The 12,509-nt window shown below is 62.9% G+C and overlaps 1 protein-coding gene across 1 annotated transcript; it reads left to right on the top strand.

The window, feature by feature from the left end:
- Positions 1-913: 913 nt before the first annotated feature.
- LOC115643010 (vegetative cell wall protein gp1-like) lies at positions 914-3,755 on the top strand (the record flags this gene model as incomplete). Its single annotated transcript, XM_030546759.1, is given in 3 exon segments — positions 914-958; positions 3,131-3,600; positions 3,602-3,755. Coding segments are annotated over 3 exon segments (669 nt in total), but the record flags the coding sequence as incomplete, so codon positions are not given.
- Between the last annotated feature and the right edge of the window lie 8,754 nt (positions 3,756-12,509).

Here is a 12,509-nt window from a genome sequence, read left to right as displayed (position 1 = left end):
GGGTACAAAGCCAGCCTGTGCCAATCCCACAGCTCTGAGACAGCACCCCTAAACCCCGTGCCATCTACGCCCCCCTTGGCCCATGCTCCCGCCTGCCCCCTGCCCTCCTCCCAGCTCTGCCCCTCGCACCCCAGTGCCATGTGCGGCCCCCTTGGCCCAGTCCCCCTCCAGCTCTGCCCCTCGCACCCCGGTGCCATGTGCACCCCCCTTGACCCAGGCCCCCACCAGCCCTCCCAGCTCTGCCCCTCGCACCCCAGTGCCATGTGCGCCCCCCCCTTGACCCAGGCCCCCGCCAGCCCCTCAGCCTGCCCCTCGCACCCCGGTGCCATCGTGCACCCCCCTTGACCAGGCCCCCACTCCCGCCCTCCTCCCAGCTCTGCCCCTCGCACCCCAGTGCCATGTGCGCCCCCCCTTGACCCATGCTCCCCCTGCCACCGCCCCCTCCAGCTCTGCCCCTCGCACCCCAGTGCCATGTGCGCCCCCCTTGGCCCATGCTCCCGCCTGCCCCCCCGCCCTCCTCCCAGCTCTGCCCCTCGCACCCCAGTGCCATCTATGCCCCCCTTGGCCCATGCTCCCGCCTGCCCCCTGCCCTCCTCCCAGCTCTGCCCCTCGCACCCCAGTGCCATGTGCGCCCCCCTTGGCCCAGTCCCCCGCCAGCCCCTCCAGCTCTGCCCCTCGCACCCCAGTGCCATGTGCACCCCCCTTGACCCAGGCCCCCACTAGCCCTCCCAGCTCTGCCCCTTGCACCCCAGTGCCATGTGCGCCCCCCTTGGCCCAGTCCCCCGCCAGCCCCTCCAGCTCTGCCCCTCGCACCCCGGTGCCATGTGCACCCCCCTTGACCCAGGCCCCCACCTGCCCCTCCCCAGCCATTCCCAGCCCCGCCATTACCTGGCAGCGGAGGTGACCCGGGTTCATGTCCGAGCAGCGCCAGGGCTGGGAACAAACGGGGGAAGCTCCAGTGAATCAGAGACACAACCAGCCCGAACCCTCTGCCCCCCCCCACACGAAGCCCCCAGCCTGCCCCCACACAGACCCCACAGACCCCCTACACTGTGCTGCCCCCCGAGCCCCCACACACCCCGCACTGCCCCCCGAACCCCCCAGCCTGCCCCCACACAGACCCCGCAGTGCCCCTACACCATGCTGCCCCTCGAGACCTAACATACTCCGCGCTGCACCCCAAACCCCCAGACCGCCCCCACATACCCCGTGCTTCCCCCCCGCCACACATCCCGCGCTGCTCCCTGAGCCCCCCAGCCTACCCCCACACCCCACGCTCCCCCCACAAACCCCCAGGCCGCCTCGCTACACCGCGCTACCCCCCCGAACTCCCCAGCCCGAGCCCCACACACACCGCGCTGCCCTCTGGAGCCCCCCAGCCCGAGCCCCACACACCCCGCGCTGCCCCCCGAACCGCCCAGCCCGAGCCCCACACCCCCCGCACTGCCCCCCGAACCCCCCAGCCCAAGCCCCACGCACCCCATGCTGCCCCCCCGAGGCCCCCAGCCCGAGCCCCACACACCCCGCGCTGCCCCCCGAGCCCAAGCTCCACACACCGCGCGCTGCCCCCTCAGCCCGAGCCCCCCAGCCCGAGCCCCACACACCCCGCGCTGTCCCCCAGAACCCCCCAGCCCGAGCCCCACACACCCCGCGCTGCCCCACGAGCCCGAGCTCCACACACCCCGCGCTGCCCCCTCAGCCCGAGCCCCCCAGCCCGAGCCCCACACACCCCGCGCTGTCCCCCAGAACCCCCCAGCCCGAGCCCCACACACCCCGCGCTGCCCCCCCAGCCCGAGCTCCACACACCCCGCGCTGCCCCCTCAGCCCGAGCCCCCCAGCCCGAGCCCCACACACCCCGCGCTGTCCCCCCAGCCCGAGCCCCACACACCCCGCGCTGCCCCCCCAGCCCGAGCCCCACACACCCCGCGCTGCCCCCCGAGCCCCCCAGCCCGAGCCCCACACACCCAGCGCTGCCCCCCGAGCCCCCCAGCCCGAGCCCCACACACCCAGCGCTGCCCCCCGAGCCCGAGCTCCACACACCCCGCGTTGCCCCCCCCAGCCCCCCAGCCCCACACACCCCACGCTGACCCCCCCAGCCCGAGCCCCGCATTGCCCCCCGAGCCCCCCAGCCCGAGCCCCACACCCCCAGCGCTGCCCCCCAGCCCCCCAGCCCCACACACCCCACGCTGACCCCCAGCCCCCCAGCCCGAGCCTCACACACCCCGCGCTGCCCCCCGAAACCCCCAGCCCGAACCCCACACACCCCGCGCTGCCCCCCGAGCCCGAGCTCCACACACCCCGCGCTGCCCCCTCAGCCCGAGCCCCCCAGCCCGAGCCCCACACACCCCGCGCTGTCCCCCAGAACCCCCCAGCCCGAGCCCCACACACCCCGCGCTGCCCCCCCAGCCCCCCAGTCCGAGCCCCACACACCCCACGCTGTCCCCAGAACCCCCCAGCCCGAGCCCCACACACCCCGCGCTGCCCCCGGAGCCAGAGCTACACACACCCCGCGTTGCCCCCCCAGCCCCCCAGCCCGAGCCCCACACACCCCGCGCTGCTCCCCAAACCCCCCAGCCCGAGCCCCACACACCCCGCGCTGCCCCCCCCAGCCCCCCAGCCCGAGCCCCACACACCCCGCGCTGCCCCCCCAGCCCCCCAGCCCGAGCCCCACACACCCAGCGCTGCCCCCCGAGCCCGAGCTCCACACACCCCGCGTTGCCCCCCCAGCCCGAGCCCCACACACCCCGCGCTGCCCCCTCAGCCCGAGCCCCCCAGCCCGAGCCCCACACACCCCGCGCTGCCCCCCCAGCCCCCCAGCCCGAGCCCCACACACCCAGCGCTGCCCCCCGAGCCCCCCATACCCCACGCGGCCCCCCCGAGCCCCCCAGCCCGAGCCCCCCAGGCCGAGCCCCACACACCCCGCGTTGCCCCCCCAGCCCGAGCCCCACACACCCCGCGCTGCCCCCTCAGCCCCCCAGCCCGAGCCCCACACACCCCGCGCTGTCCCCCCAGCCCCAGCCCCACACACCCCGCGCTGCCCCCCGAGTCCCCCAGCCCGAGCCCCACACACCCCGCGCTGCCCCCCGAGTCCCCCAGCCCGAGCCCCACACACCCCGCGCTGCCCCCCGAGCCCCCCAGCCCGAGCCCCACACACCCCGCGCTGCCCCCCGAGCCCCCCAGCCCGAGCCCCACACACCCCGCGCTGCCCCCCGAGCCCCCCAGCCCGAGCCCCACGCACCCCGCACTGCCCCCCCAGCCCGAGCCCCACACACCCCGCGCTGCCCCCCGAGTCCCCCAGCCCGAGCCCCACACACCCCGCGCTGCCCCCCGAGCCCCCCAGCCCGAGCCCCACACACCCCGCGCTGCCCCCCCAGCCCGAGCCCCACGCACCCCGCACTGCCCCCCGAGCCCCCCAGCCCGAGCCCCACGCACCCCGCACTGCCCCCCCAGCCCGAGCCCCACGCACCCCGCGCTGCCCCCCGAGTCCCCCAGCCCGAGCCCCACACACCCCGCGCTGCCCCCCGAGTCCCCCAGCCCGAGCCCCACACACCCCGCGCTGCCCCCCGAGCCCCCCAGCCCGAGCCCCACACACCCCGTGCTGCCCCCCCAGCCCGAGCCCCACACACCCCGCGCTGCCCCCCGAGCCCCCCAGCCCGAGCCCCACACACCCCGTGCTGCCCCCCCAGCCCGAGCCCCACACACCCCGCGCTGCCCCCCCCAGCCCGAGCCCCACACACCCCGCGCTGCCCCCCGAGCCCCCCAGCCCGAGCCCCACACACCCAGCGCTGCCCCCCGAGCCCCCCAGCCCGAGCCCCACACACCCCGCGCTGCCCCCCGAGCCCCCCAGCCCGAGCCCCACGCACCCCGCGCTGCCCCCCGAGCCCCCCAGCCCGAGCCCCACGCACCCCGCGCTGCCCCCCCCGTCTCTCTCTCACCGGCCCGGCCCATCCCCCCGTCCAGCCGCCGCCATCTTGCCGCCGCCTCCCACCGACGCACGGCGCGCGCTGGGGGCGGGGCTTCCTGCTGTATTAACCATAAGGCGGCCGCTCATTGGCCGCCCTCAGGAGAGGGGCGGGGCTCCCCTGCACCCAGGGCGGCCTGGCCACGCCCCCGGCCGCGCCTTGTTCTGCGGAGCGCGCGAGAGGCGGGACCCGCGGCCGGCCTGGCTCCTCCCCCCGATACTGACCCCTCCCCCTCCAGGCTCCTCCCCCCGGGACCCCCCCGGATACTGACCCCCCCCTCCCGGTTCCTCCCCCTGGGACCCCCCCGGTACTGACCCCTCCCCCGGCTCCTCCCCCCGTACTGACCCTTCCCCCTCCCCCCGGCTCCTCCCCCCGGGGCCCCCCCGGATACTGACCCTTCCCCCTCCCCCTGGCTCCTCCCCCCGATACTGACCCTTCCCCCTCCCCCCGGCTCCTCCCCCCGGGCCCCCGCGGATACTGACCCTTCCCCCTCCCCCCGGCTCTTCCCCCCGGGACCCCCCCCGGGTACTGACCCCCCCGGCTCCTCCCCCCGGATACTGACCCTTCCCCCGGCTCCTCCCCCTGGGACTCCCCCCGGGGTACTGACCCTTCCCCCTCCCCCTGGCTCCTCCCCCCGGTTCCTCCCCCCGGGACTTGCCCCCAACCCCCCTGGGTACTGACCCTTCCCCCTCCCCCTCCAGGCTCCTCCCCCCGGGACCCGCACCCGATACTGACCCTTCCCCCTCTTCCCCAAGTCTTCCCCCCCCAGCCGCCCCGGATACTGATCCTTCCCCTGACCCTCCCTGGTACTTTCCCCTCCCAGGTACTTCCCCCTCCTATGGATACTGACCCTCCCCCCGCCCTCTGACCCTTCCCCCCTGATACTTCCTCCGCTCCCCCTGGGACTTCCCCCCACCCAAGCCCCCTTGGCTCCTTCCCTCTGCCCCCTGCACTTCCCCTTCTCCCTCCCCCCGGGTACTGACCCTCCCCCTACCCCTGACCCTTCCCCCCCAGGTACTGACCGTTCCCCCAACACCCCAGGACTTCCCCCTGGCTTCTTCCCCCCACTCCCCTCGTACATCTCCGTGATCCCTTTGTCTCCAACACCTTCAGCTGGCACCTTTGCAGGGGAGGGGCCCAGGCCATCAGTTGCTAGGAGACAGGGTGCCAGGCATTTAGGGGCACTTGCCCTTTGCTCTGCAGCAATCACACACCCTTATCCCACCACCTAGATACCTAAGAACTGCCATGGGGACACTGAGGCACCAACGCAGTGTTCGGGGGAAACATTAAGAACATTCCCAGTTCGTCACACTCAGACGCAGGGCTGGGCGCGGTGCTGATGGAAGCCAATGCTGAGGGGGGGAGACACCCCATCAGGTACCTGAGCAAGTATAGATAAATCTCTGTCTGAAGCATCTTCGCAGAACTGTGTATCATTTTCATCACTGTGATATGACTGATGATATGGGTCCCTTTTGAGGGCCTGGAACACCAATTGCACCTTCTCCTTTCTCCACTGTTGAAGAGCCGAGCTAATTTTGGTTCTGTTAGGAGTCTAGCTAGAGGCTGCTGAGCTGAATTCACGTTGGGCCAATGGTGCACCAGCACTGGGGCTCCCCTATTAAGAGCTGAAATCACTAAAAGAACTAAACTTACTAAGCTGAGATCATGGAGTGCTGTGTTAACTAGTGGGGGAGCCTGAAGATCTATCGCTAAGCAGCTGGCAGAGCTGAGCAGTTCATGGGACGGCTGGTGGAGCGGAGCAGTTTGCTGGATGGTTGGAGTGGCCCATGGAACAGCGAGCGGAGCGGAGCAATTTGTGAGGAGCAGTTCATGGGACGGCTGGTGGAGCGGAGCAGTTTGCAGGATGGTTGGAGTGGCCCATGGAACAGCGAGCGGAGCGGAGCAGAGCAGTTTGTGGGGACAGCTGGAGCAGTTCATGGGACGGCTGGTGGAGCTGAGCAGTTTGCAGCATGGTTGGAGTGGCCCATGGAACAGGGAGCGGAGCGGAGCAATTGGTGAGGAGCAGTTCATGGGACGGCTGGTGGAGGTGAGCAGTTTGCTGGATGGTTGGAGTGGCCCATGGAACAGCGAGCGGAGCGGAGCAGAGCAGTTTGTGGGGACAGCTGGAGCAGTTCATGGGACGGCTGGTGGAGCTGAGCAGTTTGCTGGATGGTTGGAGTGGCCCATGGAACAGTGAGCGGAGCGGAGCAGTTCATGGGACGGCTGGTGGAGCTGAGCAGTTTGCTGGATGGTTGGAGTGGCCCATGGAACAGCGAGCGGAGCGGAGCAATTTGTGAGGAGCAGTTCATGGGACGGCTGGTGGAGCTGAGCAGTTTGTGGGGACAGCTGGAGCAGTTCATGGGGTGGGTGGTGGAGCGGAGCAGTTTGCAGGATGGTTGGAGTGGCCCATGGAACAGCGAGCGGAGCGGAGCAGAGCAGTTTGTGGGGACAGCTGGAGCAGTTCATGGGACGGCTGGTGGAGCTGAGCAGTTTGCTGGATGGTTGGAGTGGCCCATGGAACAGCGAGCGGAGCGGAGCAGTTTGTGGGGAGCAGTTCATGGGACGGCTGGTGGAGCTGAGCAGTTTGCTGGATGGTTGGAGTGCCCCTTGGAACAGCGAGCAGAGCGGAGCGGAGCAGTTTGTGGGGACAGCTGGAGCAGTTCATGGGACGGCTGGTGGAGCGGAGCAGTTTGTGGGGACAGCTGGAGCAGTTCATGGGACGGCTGGTGGAGCGGAGCAGTTTACACCATGGTTGGAGTGGCCCATGGAACCACGAGCGGAGCGGAGCAGTTTGTGGGGACAGCTGGAGCAGTTCATGGGACGGCTGGTGGAGCGGAGCAGTTTGCAGGATGGTGGGAGTGACTCATGGGTCGGCTGGAGGAGCAGTACAGCTGGTGGAGTGGAGCCGTTTGGGTGAAGGCTGCAGCAGACCTCCATGGAGAGGCGGGGCAGTCGGCCCTGGCCCACGTAAGGTGCCCCATAACACCCCATGTGCCCCCCCCATTTCCACCCAGGCTGTGCGGGGGGTAATACTCTGCAGATAAACGTTTGAACTCTGGGGCGGCACTGACCAGGGACAGAGACTTTTGGGTTGTTGGACTTTGGGGTGATTGGACTTAAGACCCTGAGGGTAAAAGGGGAAAAGGTCACTGCCAAACTTACTTGGTGGGTCTTTTGCTCATGGTTTGTGTTACGAATCCTGTTTGTGGTGTTTCCATTGTTTCCCTCCTTTATTAAAAGGATTTTTCTACACTCAGACTCCGTGCTTGCGAGAGGGGAAGTGTTGCCTCCTAGAGGTGCCCAATGGGGGGGGGGGGGTTGTATGTAATTGTCCCAGGTCATTGGGTGGGGGCTCAAGCCGGTTATGCATGGTGTTATTGAAACAGAACCCCTGGATACTGAACCCCACCCTTGTTGCTGCCAACTCAGAGGGGCAGAACGGTTATAGTAACAACAACAAGATGGCTCGTGTGTGTGTGATATATTCATATGATACAGTGTGGATTGATACCTGCATTACTAATAAATGTGACGCTTTGCCTTATTCCCCCTGAACAGATCCTGTGCCGCACTTTTAGTACAACATAAGAAACTGCTGCCCCGGGAGCAGAACTCTGCGGCCTCGGAGAAGAAATGCCCAGCCATGGTGCAGGCCCTTAGAAAGCTGCAGCTGGGTCTGTTTGGGCAGCGCTTTACTGTGTAAACTGTCACACACACACACACGGAGGAAGAATTTTACCGGAAAAAATGTGCATGATGATTGGGAATCATTTTTAAAAACTTTACTCGATACCCCCCAAAGCCACAATCTCCTCTGGCGTAGCTGCATGAAATGCAAGGGGATGATGACAAGCTGCTGGGGACAGAGACACCCGGTCAGAGGGTGGCCAAGGCCAAGCTGAGGGCTTTTAACCAAGAGAGCCCAAATCACAGCTCTCCAGACCAGAGCGCTGGGAGAAGACTCGTTCTGAGTTTGAACCCCAGGGGTATTGAGGTGGCAAAAGAGCATGGGCCATATAAACCTTCCCACGTGTAATGAAGTGGGACTTTTCTTAATGTTTTCTCTGAATACTGTGTGGGTGCCTCAGTTTCCCCTATGTATTTCTGAGGTATCTAGGTGGTGGGATAAAGGGGTGTGATCGATGCAGAGCCCTACGGGGCCAGTGTGATGGTGTCTGCACAGAGAATGGCCGACACCCTGTCTGCTGGCAACTGATGGCCTGGGCCCTACTCCCCCACACTCTGTGATGGGGGGGGTCCCGCTGGCTCCACAGACCCTCTCAAGCTAGGTTGGTCTCAGTTAGGCCTTAGCACCAGGCAAGGACACCAAAGTCTTGCCCCACAAGCAGCCATTTAACCCCTTTGCACCGATGGGGCAGCAATGCCAGGTACAGTGAGGACACTGAGGCACACATGGCAGAAAATTCCCATGTGGTCACAGTGAGGCCCCGTCTCAGAGAGCCAGCCTGGCAGGGTCAGCCCTGTTAGCTGGGCGGGGGGGGCGCGGTCCCCCTGCCAGCCTGGCATGCCACCCTCAGGGGCCCTGCTATGGTTCTAACCTGCCTGCTCCTCCCAGCCGCTCCCTGGGGCTGCCATTACAGCCTGGCACCTGGCCTGATTGGAGCCTTTAGTGTCACAGGCTCTGAGCTCAGGTGTGCGGGGCCCCGTGGGTCCCCAACTCGGTTGCTAAGATCCAGCGTGAGCTGCCGAAGCCAGAGGAGCCGCTAATCTGGGCCAGGCTCACAGGGGCACCTCACCCTGCCCAGCACCAGGATGAGCCGCCAGCCGCAGATGGGCAAGCGGGGGGCTGCTCAGCACGGCACAGTCCAGCGCGGGTGTGGGGCCTGCGGAGGGGTGAGTGGGGGGGGGCATGTGCTGAGTAAGCCTCGGACAGTGTCGGTCCCGGGGGGTGCAGGGGAGAGGAGGGGAATCAGCTCCCGGGAGCCTCAGCCCCACGGGACGCCGGGGGGAGGCAGCAGGGGGGCCAGGATATCCAGGGCTGGGCACTTCCCTCTGGGCTCTGCGTCGCGAGTGGGGTGGGGTCAGAGCCTGGGGGGGGTCTGTGCGACGGAGCCATCGCTGCCCTGCCCTGCGCACTGACCCCTGCCGCTGGTGGCAGCTAGTGGGTATACGGGCCAGAGCCTGGGGAGCCCAGAGTCCGAGCCGGGCACTAACCCCCAGGTGTCTCCCAGCAGCGGTGCCCCAAGGACCTGGGTCCTGGACCCCTCCGGGGATCTGCACTACTGGTGGCTGAGTGTCATGGTGCTTCCCGTCCTGTACAACTGGATCATCCTGATCTGCAGGTGGGTGCGGCGGGGGCAGGGCTGGGGGGCAGCGGGGTAGGGCCACCCAGAAAGGGGGGCAAGTGGGGCAATTTGCCCCAGGCCCCGGGCCCCCCATGAGAATTATCCCGCCTCCACCTCCACTTCTGCCTCCACCTTCCCCCACCCCCCAGTGCACCGCATCCAGGAGCGGCCCTGGACAGTGTGACGTTATTATATAAAACTGGGACCATATAGAACATGGGCAACCAAGGTCCTGTAATGGCACCAATTCTTTATGCAAAGGGGGTCATATAAGGTGTCGAAGACCAGGTTCTGGGTTACTGCTTATGATTATGCTGTCTGTATGTCTGTATCATTTTGTAGTTGAAGTTATGAGTATTGGCTGTATACTGTCTGTATTTCAAATTGGTGCTGCAATTCTGGGAAACACCCCAGACAAGTTGGTGTTAGCTCTGCTTAGCCTGCTTGATGGCCCATTAAGGACCATCAGCTACACAACTGACCCATTGAGAGGAGGCAGATACGCCTTGTGACTCAGCAGGGTGTGCAGGGACTGGCCCATGTGACTCCAAACTCCATTTTGCTGTAACTTTCCACAGTAAGAACAAAGAGGTTCTTACACCTGGAAGTGCCTATATAAGGCTGATGCCTCATCTCCATCTGGTCTTCAATCCTGCTTCCTACCTCTGGAGGGACTTTGCTACAAACTGAAGCTCTACACAAAGGACTGAATGACCCATCTGTCATGGTACAATTCCCCACTCTGAACCTTAGCGTCCAAAAGATGGGGTACCAGCATGAATTCCTCTAAGCTCAATCACCAGCTTAGAACCTGTAGCGCTGCCACCAACCAGGAATTCCAGTGCCTGCCTGGTACACTCTGGTCCCCCCAAAACCTAGCCCGGGGACCCCCAAGACACAGACCCTCTGGATCTTAACACAAGGAAAGTAAACCCTTTCCTTCACCATTGCCTCTCCCAGGCTTCCCCTCCCTGGGTTACTCTGGAAGATCACTGTGATTCAAACTCCTTGAATCACAAAACAGAGAGGACAATTCACCTTCCTCCCTCCTTCTCTCTCCCCCTCCCAGACTCTTCCTGAGAGAAAGTAATCCTAACACAGAGAGAAAATTAACCTCTCTCTCCCTCTTTTCTCCCCACCAATTCCCTGGTGGATCCAGACCCCGTCCCCTGGGGTCTCACCAGAATAAAAAACAATCAGGTTCTTAAACAAGAAAAGCTTTTTATTAGAGAAAACAGTAAAAATTATCTTGTAAATTTAAAATGGAATAGGTACAGGGTCTTTCAGCTATAGACCCTGGGAACACCCTCCCAGCCTAAGTATACAAGTACAAATTAAAATCCTTTCAGCAAAATACCAATTTGAAATCCTTCCAGCCAAATACACATTTGCAAATAAAGAAAACAAGCATAAGCCTAACTCGCTTTATCTACCTGGTACTCCTAGTCGAACTTATAAGAGCCTGTATTGGAGAGAAACCTGGTTGCACGTCTGATCCCTCTGGGCCCCCAGAGTGAACAAGAACCAAACACTAACAGCACACACAAACTTCCCTCCCTGAAGATTTGAAAGTATCCTATCCTCTGATTCATCCTCTGGTCAGGTGACAGCCAGGCTCACTGAACTTGTTAACCCTTTATAGTCAAAGAGATATAAAGTACTTCTGTGCTATTAACTTTTCTTATCTGTGTATGACACGCCCCCCAAATCGTTGACAGTGTGGACCCACACTGGCAGTGATTTTTCCCTAGAACTCTAGAATAAACAGATTAATAAACACATACATCTTTACCTATACTACTAATTATGTACAACTACAAGATTTTTTCACATTGCAAGGCCAATTTTTAACCAGTTGATTTTAGGGAACTTTCACAGGAGAGTGCATCAACTCCTTGATCTGTTGCCACTGCAGACCTTTCCCGGTTGTGGAGAGGGTCACCTCTCCCACGCCACCGTTACTTTTCCCTTTATCGTAGACACTGTCAGGCCACTCAGCATCATCTCCTTCCTGGCTGTGAACTGACAAACCTGTAAGTCTCTGTAATAAAAGGGCTTGAGAGAATTAACGTGGTACATTCGGGGCTTTAGGGAGGAATTGGGAAATGCAATGAGGTAGTTAACAGCTCCCAGGCGCTCTTGGACCGTGAATGGCCCTTCCCATGATGCTTCCATTTTATGGGCCTGTTGCGCCTTTAAGACCATAACCTGGTCTCCTACCTTGAAGGATCGCTCTCTGGTATGTCTATCATACCAGGCCTTTTGCTCTTCCTGAGCATCCTTTAGGTTCTTTCTAGCAAGGGCTAAAGAGTGTCGGAGGGTGCTTTGTAGGTTGCTTACAAAGTCCAGAATATTAGTCCCTGGAGAAGGCGTAAACCCCTCCCATTGCTGCTTCACCAACTGTAATGGCCCCTTAACCTCGTGGCCATACACAAGCTCAAACGGTGAGAACCCTAAACTGGGATGTGGTACAGCCCTGTAAGCAAAAAGCAACTGCTGCAACACTAGATTCCAGTCATTGGAGTGTTCGTTCATGAATTTACGTATCATGGCCCCCAAAGTTCCATTAAACCTTTCCACCAGGCCGTTGGTTTGATGGTGGTACGGGGTGGCAGCTGAGTGATTCACCTCATGAGTTTCCCACAGTTCTTTCATGGTCCCTGCCAGGAAATTAGTTCCTGAATCTGTAAGGATATCGGAGGGCCAACCTACCCTGGCAAAAATGTCTGTTAGGGCCTGGCACACAGTTTTAGCCCTAGTGTTGCCTATAGCTACTGCTTCTGGCCATCGGGTAGCAAAGTCTATGAAAGTCAGTACGTACTGCTTTCCTCTGGGTGTCTTTTTTGAGAAAGGACCCAGAATATCCACAGCTACTTGCTGAAATGGGGCCTCTATTATGGAGAGTGGCTGGAGGGGCCTTGGCCTGGTCTTGGGGCTTTCCCATTTTTTGGCCCACCTCACAAGACCGGACATACTTGACAACATCCTTGCCCATCCCCTCCCAGTGGAAGGACTTCCCCAACCTATCTTTGGTTTTGTTCACCCCAGCATGGCCGCTGGGATGATCATGAGCTAAGCTTAAGAGCTTCCCCAGATACCTAGTTGGAACCACCAACTGTTTTTGTGGATGCCAGTCTTTTCGGTGTCCACCAGAAAGAGTCTCCTTGTATAAAAGTCCTTGTTCTACAAGAAACCAGGATCGGTTAGAAGAGCTGAGAGGCAGTTGGGTGCTCCG

The sequence above is a fragment of the Gopherus evgoodei genome, unplaced genomic scaffold (assembly GCF_007399415.2).
Source record: "Gopherus evgoodei ecotype Sinaloan lineage unplaced genomic scaffold, rGopEvg1_v1.p scaffold_49_arrow_ctg1, whole genome shotgun sequence".
Lineage (NCBI taxonomy): Eukaryota > Metazoa > Chordata > Testudines > Testudinidae > Gopherus > Gopherus evgoodei.
The sequence above is the reverse complement of the archived record's forward strand: the minus strand, read 5'-3'. Positions and strand labels throughout refer to the sequence as shown.